The 13,340-nt window shown below is 37.9% G+C and overlaps 1 protein-coding gene across 1 annotated transcript; it reads left to right on the top strand.

Annotated features, from left to right (window-relative positions):
• Nucleotides 1–1,824: 1,824 nt before the first annotated feature.
• Nucleotides 1,825–9,537, top strand: LOC146003152 (uncharacterized). Its single transcript, XM_083141335.1, has 2 exons — nucleotides 1,825–2,406; nucleotides 8,291–9,537. Exons 1-2 carry the CDS (start codon nucleotides 1,938–1,940, stop codon nucleotides 8,578–8,580), a joined length of 759 nt encoding a protein of 252 aa, XP_082997461.1. The 5' UTR covers nucleotides 1,825–1,937; the 3' UTR covers nucleotides 8,581–9,537.
• The last annotated feature ends 3,803 nt before the right edge of the window (nucleotides 9,538–13,340 follow it).

Genomic DNA, 13,340 nt, shown 5'->3' with positions numbered 1-13,340 from the left:
CCCCTAACGAACTTTCCTGCACCGACATATGTTCGGGGGCATGTTCTCGTCTCGGTGTCTTTAACATACCAGAACGCCAGTTTCTAAAATTACCGGTTAACCCGTTTCATGAGTAGAATTTTACTATTCAGTTCCTTTTTTTAGGAAATTAATAAAATTATAGTTAGCATTCTTGCATGACGTACAGTGGGATCCGTGAGTATTATCGTGCAAATTGTCCATCACCATGTTCGTACACTTTATTTTACCCAATAAGAGCTTCAAGAATTAAATTTTAACTCAAAACAGTTGTTGACAACTTCTGCACCAGCATACATAGAATCCATCGCTTAAAACACATAGGATGTAAGAGAAAAAATAATGAATATAGTAATGGACAATATGCCCGGTAATACTCATGGATCCCACTGTACCAGCGAGTTATGCAAACCAGAACAAGTTTGGTTTACAAGGGCAGAAGTTGAGAAGAGAGGGATGGAAATATTCTTATAGATTGTCCTTTGTTATGGCTTATGTCGTTGATGGAGTTTTGTAACATGGAGTGTTAATAAATAATATTAAAGTTACCGTTTTTGCGAAAATAGGTTACTACAAATATACTTGAATAAGATTAAACTATGAATTACAACATTTAAAATTACAAGATTCCGGGTAGTTAGTACAAAGGTTAGTGCAAGATACATTCGACTGTTCAGCATCTTTCAACTATTATCTCTAGATTTATTACAGTTAGGAAGAGACTTAACTCTGTAATGCAACCGCCCTTTGAAGGGCAATGCCCAACAAGCGTTTTTACTTTTGGTGACGCGTAGTCAGTGCATCGAGATTTCTGGCTTTGAAGGCTGACGTCATCTACCAATGCTTAAAGTGTTCTTTCAAGTAGATCCCAATTGTGGTCGACCTCCGTAGCTAACCCTTGGTTACAGGGCGACCACTTTATGGTATGTTTACCATTTATATACATACATTCCTCTAAGTATCATTATAGGGCCATCCCGTGGTCGACTTGCAATTCAGGAATCCCTGGTTCGATACTCGTTGGAGGTTCGGATCCCACTTTAAATTATAGGTCCTATTTGCCTTTCTGTGCATAATGTGGACTTACAAAACAAAATGAATAAATCGATTAAACAATAGTCCTGTCAAAATATTGAAAGAAGATTGTGCAGAAAGTGGTACAAGGTCATGTTTTGGGTGACAGAACTGGGTGAAAACGAAGTTCAATGACTGCATTCATTGAAGTTCCTATTAACAGGTTTAAGTGCGATAATCTTGGAAGCCGTACCACCACATCACGCATGGAGTGGCCGTAATATCCTGGGGCCATCCCGGAAAGGTAGTGGTGGACCGGGCAGACACAATATACGACAGAACATGCGATGCTCTCCGACAAGGTCACGGTCGAGGGAGCAGTATAGTTTCTCCTAAACAAGAGGCGTAGAGGGAGGAGGGGGAAGGGGGAGCGGAGCTTCTTCTGCGACCATCCACGGAAGAACAGGATGCGTATCATTTATGGGCTGGGTCGGGACGTTACTTAAGTCATGTGGTCATGGCGAATGCGCATCAGCTGTAATGGGAGGAGACGAGATCGAGGAGAGAGAGAGAGAGAGAGACGTCACTGATGTTTTTTTCTTCCGCGGAAGAGATCTTGAAAGAATTGAGGACGATGGAAAGTCCTTCAGGTTATCCTATATTCATTCCATGACGTTGATTTGTTGTCGGAAACCTCTTGAAGATCTTCTTTTTTTCTTAATGGCTACTCCTTGTGTGCACCAAATACCACAGCTCGAGTTGCTCCGGCGGTGAGCTTTTAAATAGGATTAAATGGACTGGTTCCTGATCACTCTACGGTCTGAGTTCTCGAAGCCAACAGTTCTCTCTCCAGGGAACGGTGTTTCTTTTTTTATACACACCCTCAGGTACACAGTCGTCGAAAGATGCGGCCCTTGATACTGGCTTTACTGTTCGCATTCGTCGCGCTGAGGACCGCGTCCTCGGTTCCCGTCGAGGAAGAAGATGGACGCTCTAGTGAGGAATCCTTCGGGGATGTTCAGTTCAAGCTCTTGTATAAGGTTTTCGAGGAGTGCAGCAAGAAGGGGATTGTGCCGTGTCTCAAGATGAAAGCGCTGACCATGGTGGACAGGGCTCTGCGCAAGACCAGCATCCAAGTGAACGAGGACATCGCCCTCGTCAAGGAGACGACCAACCCCGAGCAGGAGGGTGACGGTCGAGCCATCACGGAATCTGATCTGGAGACTTCCCTGCCCGCCGATGCCGAGAAGAAAGACGAGAAGCTGGATGAGATGCTGATCGACAGGGCGGGCAAGTTCCTCCAGGCTTACACCCTTCGCGTGAAGCTCTTTGATGGACCCAACGTCAAGGCTCTTCAGAGGAGTGTCAGCGAAGGTAAGTGCCACATATTTTCATTTATTTGGAGGTTTTTTTTCCATTGCAACTTACATATTGATTTTTTAGCTTGTCTACATTACTTTCTGAACAAAAACATTCCACTTTTGATACAAGTCACTTTTGCTACACTGTAATTCCACATTTTGTATATACGGTATATATTGTATATTATCCCACTGTAAGGTTAGGTTCATATATCTAAGATTCCAAACACTGTGGAAGAAGATCGAACGGCTAATAAATATTTTGTTTGTACCTATCACACTCAAATGCATATGATGTATATTTCCACTCAAAACTTGTGTGTAGGCTCTGTGACCCTTTGGGGTTTCCCACACATTGCTAGTCATCGACTAACGACAAGGTCGATGAACGTGTTCATAATCTATACAGAATCTATATATAAAAGAAACCTTCGTTACTGTCCCTGACAACGCTTACCATAAATCATTCATTCTACTTAACAAACTTCTTCACATTATCAAATACACTAGGCCTTCCATGAAGAACTACATTACAAAAACGGCTGTGCTTACCATAAATTTAATTATCAAACTGATAACCATCACAAAATAGGGGATGGTGTGCTTTGTAGTAAACCTTATGTGTGAAATGCCGAGATTTTCCCTACCAACTAAACACTTAAGACATGATATTTATTCTAATCATCCAATTCAAATCAAGCTAAGGTTACGATTTTTTATAATCTCGACTGACAAAAATAAATATTTCATACAACCATGAATGATAACCAAATGCTTGGAAATGCTTTAAAAATTACAAATATCTATCCCCCTATTTTCATACTAATTTCTAATATACTTCACACAATGTCATACTGCACTCTTCGGTGTCTGAGAACATTGAGTAATTCCGAGTTTGTACTCCGGCTTGGGTATGAATGTTCCTTTGTGAATAGCCATTCATCAATTTAATGTAATCATCTTCATCGTTGCGATTACCCCCAAAGAGATAGAAAAGCCTACGGATGAGTTTCTTGTACCCGCTGCACATTTAATGACCTATCACAATACTACACATGTCTGTGAATCAAGTAGACAACGTGATTAGTATATCTAATTCAATTGCACCAGCTATGTAGTAGCTTCATTGCATTATTTTTTCTCATTTCGAAGATAAGCAGTATGTACAGTTCATAATACATTCCCTTTTTTAAAACATGAATACAGTATACACTTTTACTATTTACACACATTACATCTCGTAATTTTAATATCAGTAGATGCCTTCATCCAGAAAAATCAAGGGTGTAGAAGTAAATTAGATAGTTAATCGTCTCGTAACTCCTACATCTCAGTCACTTGATCACTTTGCTGTAAAATGTGACTTGAAATGTAATTTGGAGTATTTTCAGTGTGTATACATACGAATTTTTTAAATATTTGCATTATTTTATGTCACTTTTGTATCTCATTACATTATCACTGCGATTAGATTAATTAGGATTAAACTGAACTAGTGGAGGAAAATATAAAGGAACAACCTTACCCAGGTCGTGACTTGAATCCAGTCTTCGGTGGCAAGATGGTGTCCACATGCGAATCTCTCCTAGCCATTTTAAGACATCATAGTCAACACTCCTCGGGATATTTTTATGAGCAATTCACACATACGAGTTTGCAGTGCATAATATCGCCTTACAAGTTGAACTTGTGTCTTACTGTTACAACATTTATAACCCTTCGAAAGTAATAATACTAATGTCAGTTAATAAAACATTAAATTAAATTTGTGTGAAATTTATTGTGAAGTCTCGTCTGAAGAAGATCCTGTTAGAGAGTGGAAACGTTACGTTTTATGTATATATTTTTTATATTATAAAAGTTTGCCTTGGTCAGCATTTTAATGTTTTATTAACATGGAAACAAGGCTGTTATAATGTCAGTTAGATAAACTTCTTAAAAAGGTCTCACCTGAAACCTTACAAAAGTAAGTTGGAACTTCCTAGTAACTATACTTTGAATTACCTCCTCCACGAGTGCACATTTCTACATCATGTTATCATCAACAAATGTTTTAACTTGAAAATGTTTTCTTTCGTGTATTATTCTGAAGTGCATTCAGTAATTAACACTAAGTTATGTTAATTGATCTGGTGTTTTCCTTCATCGTTATAAAGAAAACTGCTAACAATGCAACAAATATTAAACCACTGTAAAAAGAGTTTTGGAATTTAATAATGTAAAATGTTTTCTGAGACAAAAGTGATTGATTTATTTTGATTTTGAAAAGTTCAGTAGATTAATCGTTAACTTCAATTATTAAAAATTGATAGGGGTAAGACTGCAGAATATGGGCTGCTTAGAAGGAATGCGGTTCCTAATTTTTTGGTAAGGTATTGAAGTAAGTATTCGAGTAAAGTAAGTTGGAAAGTGCGGAAAAAAAATTTTATTTGAAAAAAAATGGAAAATACATGTCCAGGCTAGATGCTTTCCGAAGCGGTGAAACGATCGAGAAAGCGACATTGTTTCGCACGTTCCTGCATGGAAATAAAGAAAATGGTAAGGAAATCAATAATGTAATTTAACAGAACATAGGAGAAAGTAATAAAAGTAGAAAAAGTAAAAAAAGTAAGGCTATCTGTGCAGTTTCACGCGATGCCGTTGAACTTTATCCTTACTGCGGATAAACGTATCTCACTGCATTTAAAAGTTTCGAAAACCTGTCCTCTCCTTGTAAATCTGCCAATCTCTTCCACTGGAACTCTACAAGGTGGTCAGCGAAAGATTCGGAAGGGACGTTTTTGTTGTGGAAGAAATGTTTAGAGACCCTCCACACAAATTCGATCCTCTGTGTGTGGGTGGAATCCGGAGCGAAAAAGACAGACGATAGTCTGTCTATGCGAAAGGTCTCGCTTATCGCACAACACTTGAGCACACGGGAAAAAGCTCGTTAATTTAATGCCGGATGGCTACTTTGTCATGTTAGACTTTCTTGGTTTTGTATTTATGCTAATGAAACCTAACCTAACAGACCTAACCTAACCTTATAGGCATTCCTCGTGAAAATAAATGAAAGCAACTGTTTTAAAAGAATATGACGTCGGAACACAAGACAAATGCTTATCACACAACAATTGAGAACATGGGAAAAAGGTTGTTAATTTAATGCCCAATGCCTACGTTGTCACGTTAGACTATCTTTGCTTTGTATTTATGCTAATGAAACCTGACCTAACAGACCTAACCTTATAGGCATTCATCGTGAAAATAAATGAAAGCAACTGTTTTTAAAGAATATGACGTCGGAACACAAGACAAATGCTTATCACACAACAATTGAGAACATGGGAAAAAGGTTGTTAATTTAATGCCCAATGCCTACGTTGTCACGTTAGACTATCTTTGCTTTGTATTTATGCTAATGAAACCTGACCTAACAGACCTAACCTTATAGGCATTCATCGTGAAAATAAATGAAAGCAACTGTTTTTAAAGAATATGACGTCGGAACACAAGACAAATGCTTATCACACAACAATTGAGAACATGGGAAAAAGGTTGTTAATTTAATGCCCAATGCCTACGTTGTCACGTTAGACTATCTTTGCTTTGTATTTATGCTAATGAAACCTAACCTAACAGACCTAACCTTGTAGGCATTCCTCGTGAAAAGAAATGAAAGGAACTGTTTGTAAAGAATATGACATCGGAACACAAGGTGGCCAAACTGTTGTGCGGAGAGGAAAACCCCGAAACAAATGAAAGCAACTGTTCGTAAAGAATATGGACGCGAACGAATTGACAAATGCATTGCTTTTAGTACCAGGAAAAACATTTTTACGCGTAATAATATAATAGTAATCGTAAAAGGAACACCGGAAAATGGATGTAGAAGGTACGTACTTTAAGGGGATATAAAGTTTGTTCGTCTATTTAGAGGAAAACAGCAGCCCATGTTCTGCAGTGAGACCTTGATAGGAATTAACAACTTGGTGTTCTATTTTTTAAAAAAAAGTTATTTCCTCTTGACAATTTCTATATCAATGGCAGCCCCTTATAAGTAATCGCTTCTTCCTTTATCTATAAATGTACAGTGGGATCCATGAGTATTACCGTGCAAATTGTCCATCACCATGTTCGTACACTTTATTTGACCCAATAAGAGCTTCAAGAATTGAAAGAAAACTCAAAACAAGCTGTTGACAACTTCTGCACCAGCATACATAAAAGTGCATCGATTAAAAACACATAGGATGTAAGAGAAAAATTAATGAAAATAGTCATGGACAATTTGCACGGTAATAATCATGGATCCCACTGTACATGAAAGTACATTATATTAAAATCTATATTTTTATGTGGTCATTTATAACCCTTTCTGCATAATATTGTGCACGTTGTGAATAATAACATCGTTATATTTAATAAAAATATAATGTAATGTAATGAATCAGGGGCATACATGGTATTTACTTTTGTGGAGGGTCTAGGCCTCCCATTTTTTACATATAAATGTGCAAAATTCAAGATAATCATGACTGACAATAAATAAAATTACATGAAGCAAATCACTTACTGTTGAAAAGTGAGAAATGCGTTACTCATTCTGTGGTTTGTAGTCTGTTACTGTACTCTTTTAATTAATTAGTGCCCATGTATACTGACACGATGTAGCAATTATAATTAATTATTTCTTGCTGACACGGTGCTTGTATAGAGATGAAATCATTGTTTTTTTTTTAAAAAAAAAAAGAGAAACTTCTGCTCGGCAATTTGGTACAAATCTAGGAAAAGTTGTTATTCTAAAACTCAGTACTTCTCGTAATAAATTACATACAATATTGCTTCAACATGTTTTGTATGATTTAACAATTTTACGGTTTTTTTTAGAAACGGGCATGAGTCCTTTTGCGTACGGCATTGCAATTAACGTTATTAGAATTCATCCTAGTGTATACGCATTGCTTTGAGTTATAATCAATCATACATTTCCTTCGAGTTGATTACTAAATGAAAGGAAAATAGTGTCTAAAAAGCGATTGGGGGTATCATGACGTAGTAGTTAGAGTATACAGTAACATCTGAGACGAGTAGAACAGGAAGGCGTAGACATTGGAAATGTCAACGATAATTGTGTTAAAGAGATCGTACGACTTGTAGTTGAAGTTGAAGCTTTTCTTGGCTGGAATGATTGTATCATGACGGTGATGAACAGAAGAAAAATATTTCTCCCATGTGACTAATTTCTACTTACAACTACCTAGGTATTAATAACTTCTGAACTATGTACCAAATTTTTACTCAGCTACTACTTTCTGTTGTATATGTTACCCAATATGGTTCTAGGAGGAACCAGTCTTATATTTTACCCTCCTCTTACGTATCTAGCATATTCCGTTTTGAAAAAGAAAATCTGAACCTGAAGGGCGGGGACGCATATATAATTAGCTTCCTTATACACCGTATTTACCAAAGATTCTACTTCTCTCGTGAAACCAATTTTTCATTATTATTTGTGTAAATGAATGTTCATAATCATGTGCACAAAGCATGAAAATGGATCAAAGTTGCGCTGTTTAAATAACACGTACAGCAGTTGGTTTCCTTAAGGTATTGCAAGAGTAAACAATATGATTGAAGATTGATTCTGCTTGGCTTCTCCCAGAAGCTAGTACATAAATAAGAGATACGTTCTGGTTGATCAAAATTATTTGACTTATCAGCTGTAAAGCAAGAATTTCCAATTTGATACACACTTTTTCTAGCTTGAATTGTCAAGATTGATCACTCTATATAGAGCTGCTGTCAGATGCAAGCTGCCAACTTCCTCATTGTCTTTTTATTATTATTATATAACCTACTGCTTTAGCAGCACCCATTATCAATCGTTACTAATCTGTCTCGTATTTTTGTTTCAGCTCGTGGCAAATTGAAGAAAATAATGGGACCACTCCTCCTCGGTGTATTGATGAAGGCAGGTACCCTCCTGGCTCTCGGCTTCGGTTCCCTGGCTCTCCTGACAGGCAAAGCCCTCATCGTCAGCAAGATCGCTCTGTTGCTGGCAGCCATCATTGGACTGAAGAAACTCGCAGGTGGCCACGAATCCAGCTCGTACGAGGTGGTCAGCCACGGCGGTCATGGCTCATATGGTCGTGAATTGCACGAATCTGAAGCTGCTCAAGATTTAGCCTACAGGGGACACCGTTAAGGACAGTGATGACTCAACTTCGTCTATCCTTCCGTTGAAGAGCAGTTCAGTTACTTTCCGTCGGGTCGAACCTAACCTTAGACTATTTTACTTCCACTGAAACGATAAACAAGTGCTTACGTTCAGGGACTTGTTCAAGACAAGAGACTTAGGAAGTACCCGACGCAGTCACCAACGTTTGCTTTATAAACTAACAAACTAAAACTAGCTAATCAATTAACAGAAGTACCAGAAGATAGAATAATGTCACCATACTTGTGAACTTCCACAGACCATAACTTCGGCATCTATAGACGCACCAAATAACCAAAGACCTACACTTGAATCTAACCTTGTAATTTCTTTGGCCAGTAACTAATACTAACAGCACTTATTGTCCAACATTAACATGCAAGATTAATTTAGCTTAATCCTAACATTCATATTGCTTGAGATAATCTATTATTGTCACTTATGACTATTACCACAACTAATAATACTATTTTCTCCCACTATACTGCTTGTTATGCCTACATTAGTGCCAAATCTTGTTGCTTTGTATTTAACATGTTCGTTGCAATGCACATTCTAACACTAGCCTCCCAGCAATGACGTCAGACTGACCTCTTCAAGACGATAGACTGACAAACAGAAAGACGGATTGACGATGAATATTGACCAAGCTTTCCATAACACATACTAATATTATTAACAATATAGACTGAAAATATTGACCTTGTAAGACTAAACTCTGACTGCTCTTTTGTTCACTAGAACTGTACATTTGTATCATTATTGTTGATATTTTTATTTCTGTTATTGTTGTTATTTTTCAGATATCCTGAACCGCTCAATATCGCTGTAAATATATATTTATATTTGTTTCTATTTATTTATTTATAGTGTCAAATGGAGACAACCTTATAAAATCCCTTTCCCAAAAAGACAAAATAAAATGTATTAGATGAGACTGAATTATTGCCGCTAATAAACTCATTTCTGTTATTTCTATAAGTTGTTTTAACTCTTTCCTACACTTAAAATGTAATATAGTATAATAAACTAAAATCTCGAGTCCTATTTTCTTAACACTGAAAATTGTCAAATTTAATGTTATTTTACATTAAATGGGCAGGAAAGTATAATACCTTAGAGCTGCTTTTACGATGAGATATGAAGATTTTGATGGGCCATTAGAGACATTCGGGAAAAAAAATACTGTGCAAAACGTTGTTAACTAACAAGGACAGACATTTCGAATGCTATCGTTGAATTGATTTTTTATTTTCGATTTATTGTATCTCGCTTGTGTATTCTTATTATTTTCAAGTCGCTTTCTGCCTCTTCGTCTAATCGCAACAGTGAGGATGAGTGATGAAGGCAATCTGACAAGAAACATTCTGGCCGGGGCATTAACTAGAAACCTTCGGTGCCAATTTCGTGAGTCGACCACTCTACCCACTCTGCCAACGAGTGTATAAGTCTCTTGATATAGTACGTGACACATAGATAAGTCATGTGGTATCAATTGAAATCAATTGAAATCCACCAAAAAATTCCAGTCATAAGAGTAAGAATAAATTTTTTGATTTCATTTTTGTTGTATAACGTCGCTTTTCTGGCTCTTTTGGCTAACCGCGACGATGAGTATGGTGAATTTATGAAGGGACATTCATAGAGAACATAAATGGGTGTGATATAGTGTTAACAAACAACAAATACAGCTGCATAATAACAATAATAGAACAAGAACAACCATGACAAAGGCGAATGAAGTATCAAATATCAAAGATGGAGGAAAGATCAAGATTGTGATGAATGGTGTTGCTGAGGATAATATAAAGATTGATTGATTAGCTGTTGGCTAATCGCGAAGATGAAAATGAATGATGATAAGATGAAATGGATCAAAGGACAATCACAATACCATACAGGGACGACACAACACGCGCCCCACGGAAGATTATACTGCCCTTGAGTCCAAACGACAGAGCCTTGCTAGTCGGCAATATGAAGTCAAGGGTGTACTACGTGATTGATTGATTGATTGATTGAATTAGTATTTTAAGTCCACTTTATGCACAATAAGGCTAATCGGGTCTGAACCTAAGGTTCAAAGTAGGTTCCGAACCACTATGTGCCTCCACCGGGAATCGAACCCAGGACCCCTTGATTACAAGGCGACGACGAAGAGCCACCTTAGAGACTGGAGAAGAAGTGTAATACTCGACCTCATTGTCGGAGCAGTAACGCTCCGCAAACCCAGAGATACGGCACTGTTTTAGTCAAATAATCATCTCAATTCACTCCTCTTCGTCGTCGCGATTAACCCAAGATGCACAAAGAGCGACGTAAAACAACCAAAAAGAAATAGAGAAAGAACAATATGGATTGGATGCTAATTGTGGAGGCGAACTGGATGATGGTGGTGGTAATTAATGAAAATGTGAACAGTTTTGTCACTTCCTGAAAACATAAGTCCCAGTAACATCACTCTTGTTGATTTAAGTTATTATGCATCGCGTTCCTGCCATTTCTGGATAATCTCGAAGATGGAGGTGAATTGCAATTAGATGAAGGGACAATCACGCGACACGAAACCTCACAAGAGGATTGTACTGACAGTAGGTTCAGCCGCCAGACTCTCGTTGACCTGCAACATTGCAATTACCGGGATGCACTATGTCGAAATGAGGTTGACGTTTACGTGCATTCTCAAAAGGTGAGATCCACATACATACACATGCATATGAAAGGATGATTCAAAAGTCCATCCCATAGGACAACTTCGTTATTAGTGCAGATAGCGAAGAATGAAAAGAGGGGAAAGTTGCTGCTAATATGGGGGTTTCATTCTAAAGTGCTTGAGAAAGAGAGAGAGAGAGCGAGAGTACGACGAGAAATCTATTTGCGAGGATACACTAGAATCGAATTCTGACCCTGAAAGTATAAACATTTTCAAACGCTAATAACTGTACTATACTCCATGAGGCCTTAGAAAGATCGCTTCGCGGGCTTGCAGCAGACGACAATATGGGGTGTGTCTGCGAGAACCAATCAGGTCCGCGAATGAGCGAGCCCGGTTGCCACAGCTAGTTCGCTGCACCCTTCTGGACCTCTGCCTCTTGCTACCTCGGCCTGTTTGTTCGGCTGAGGAGCAGACGACACGAGAGTATCGGCAATAGTGTGCGAGCGACGTCTGCTGTTAGCCAGCGAAACGCTCTTTCTAAGGCCTCCTGCAGTATACGTAATAAGTGGTACAATGCAAATAAAACACTAATTACAAGGCTGACTCTATGATGTTTATTTTACTGCGGATATTGCTGTAAATTTAACAAAACATGCAACAAGTTTTCAATTTTTACATATCTTGACCAGCTTGGCACTCCAAAATGACGGGTTCTTTCAAAATCTACGCTGAGAATGAGCGCTAATAGCTACCGTTAACACTTAAACACTTTTCGAATTTCGGTCCATTATTTGATAAAAATTTGAAGCGAACCGATTGCGCCATATTGTATCACATCACACAGTGATGAAATAAATTGCAATAACCGATAGAAACTTATTTTCAAGTGCAATTATAAAGGGTGTTTCATAAAGTGCGCAGGTTTTAAATCGCTTGTTAATATTTTGATTGAAAGTTGGCAACACTGTTCTTATAATTTTTGTTATCTCTTAACATTCCGAATATTAATTGAGCATTTTTTTTTCAGATGTTCAGTTCAGTTGCCATGGAGCGGTTCACTATCGAGAAACGCGTCGTTATTTTGAAAACACATTACAGAAACGGGGAGTGGCTTGCTCTGGATACTGTGGATATGTGATTTCCCGTACTTTTCTATTGTTGTTGGGGTGCCAGGAATAAAGATCCATTAAGCAAACAATGCATAGCTACTGCATAGTCGACAGTTTACGAACTGTCTCTGAATAGCACTCCTCGTTTCGGTAATGTGTTTTCAAAATACAGACGCGTTGCTCGATAGTGAACCGCTCCATGGCAACTTAACGAAAATGATAAGAACAGTGTTGCCAACCTTCAAACAAAAAAATGACAAGCGATTAAAAACCTGCGCACTTTATGAAACACCCTTTATAATGGTCCTTTGTTTCCGTTGTTTACTGCTTATTAATAATTATATTGAAAGGATAAAGCTGTTATTATTTTTTCATATATTCGATTGTTAATTCTTTGCTCAAGCGGAAACAGGTTCTTCTCACTCGACTGCGTATTGGACACGGCCGTCTAAACCATGGTCTCTTGATGCAAGGGCTGAATCCTCCAATGTGTCTCGCTTCTAATATCGTTTCAAGTGTTCAAGATTTTTCTTTCCTCAGACAGACTTTTAATTTTTCCAACTGTTTATCGTCCCTGTTGGGAGATGACGACCGTGTTTTGTCAATTATTTTAGCCTTTTGCAAAGAGCTGGACTCATCCACTGTCTGTGAGGAAGCTTTTCGATTAGTCTAATGTTTTAATGAGTTGTCCCTTTACTATCTTACTTAACTTTTCTCAAGAGGCTTCTTTTAACCTTTAAGTAATAATTATAGATAGGTGGATATTTCTCCGTGTACACAAAATGGCCATGTGTGCCGACGGACCCAACAATTCTAATTCAATGAATCAACGAGTTAATTCTTTACTTTTGCTGTCATGCTATACGGTGTGAATCAAATTGGGGGACGGGGAATTAACGTTTGGTGTGTATACACCTCTATTTGCAATTATATTTATTGTCCGTGACATGTATATTGGCGTAGCCATATCTGGTTGGTGGAGG

Source organism: Lepisma saccharinum, chromosome 19 (assembly GCF_977018435.1).
Source record: "Lepisma saccharinum chromosome 19, izLepSacc3.1, whole genome shotgun sequence".
NCBI lineage: Eukaryota > Metazoa > Arthropoda > Insecta > Zygentoma > Lepismatidae > Lepisma > Lepisma saccharinum.
This window is presented reverse-complemented; position numbering and strand designations above follow the sequence as displayed.

Bases quoted from the DNA above. Each gene is read 5' to 3' on its own strand.
- LOC146003152 (XM_083141335.1), top strand. From the start codon at position 1,938: ATGCGGCCCTTGATACTGGCTTTACTGTTCGCATTCGTCGCGCTGAGG. The intron at 2,407-8,290 runs GTAAGTGCCACA...TTTTTGTTTCAG, and splicing joins TCAGAGGAGTGTCAGCGAAG to CTCGTGGCAAATTGAAGAAA.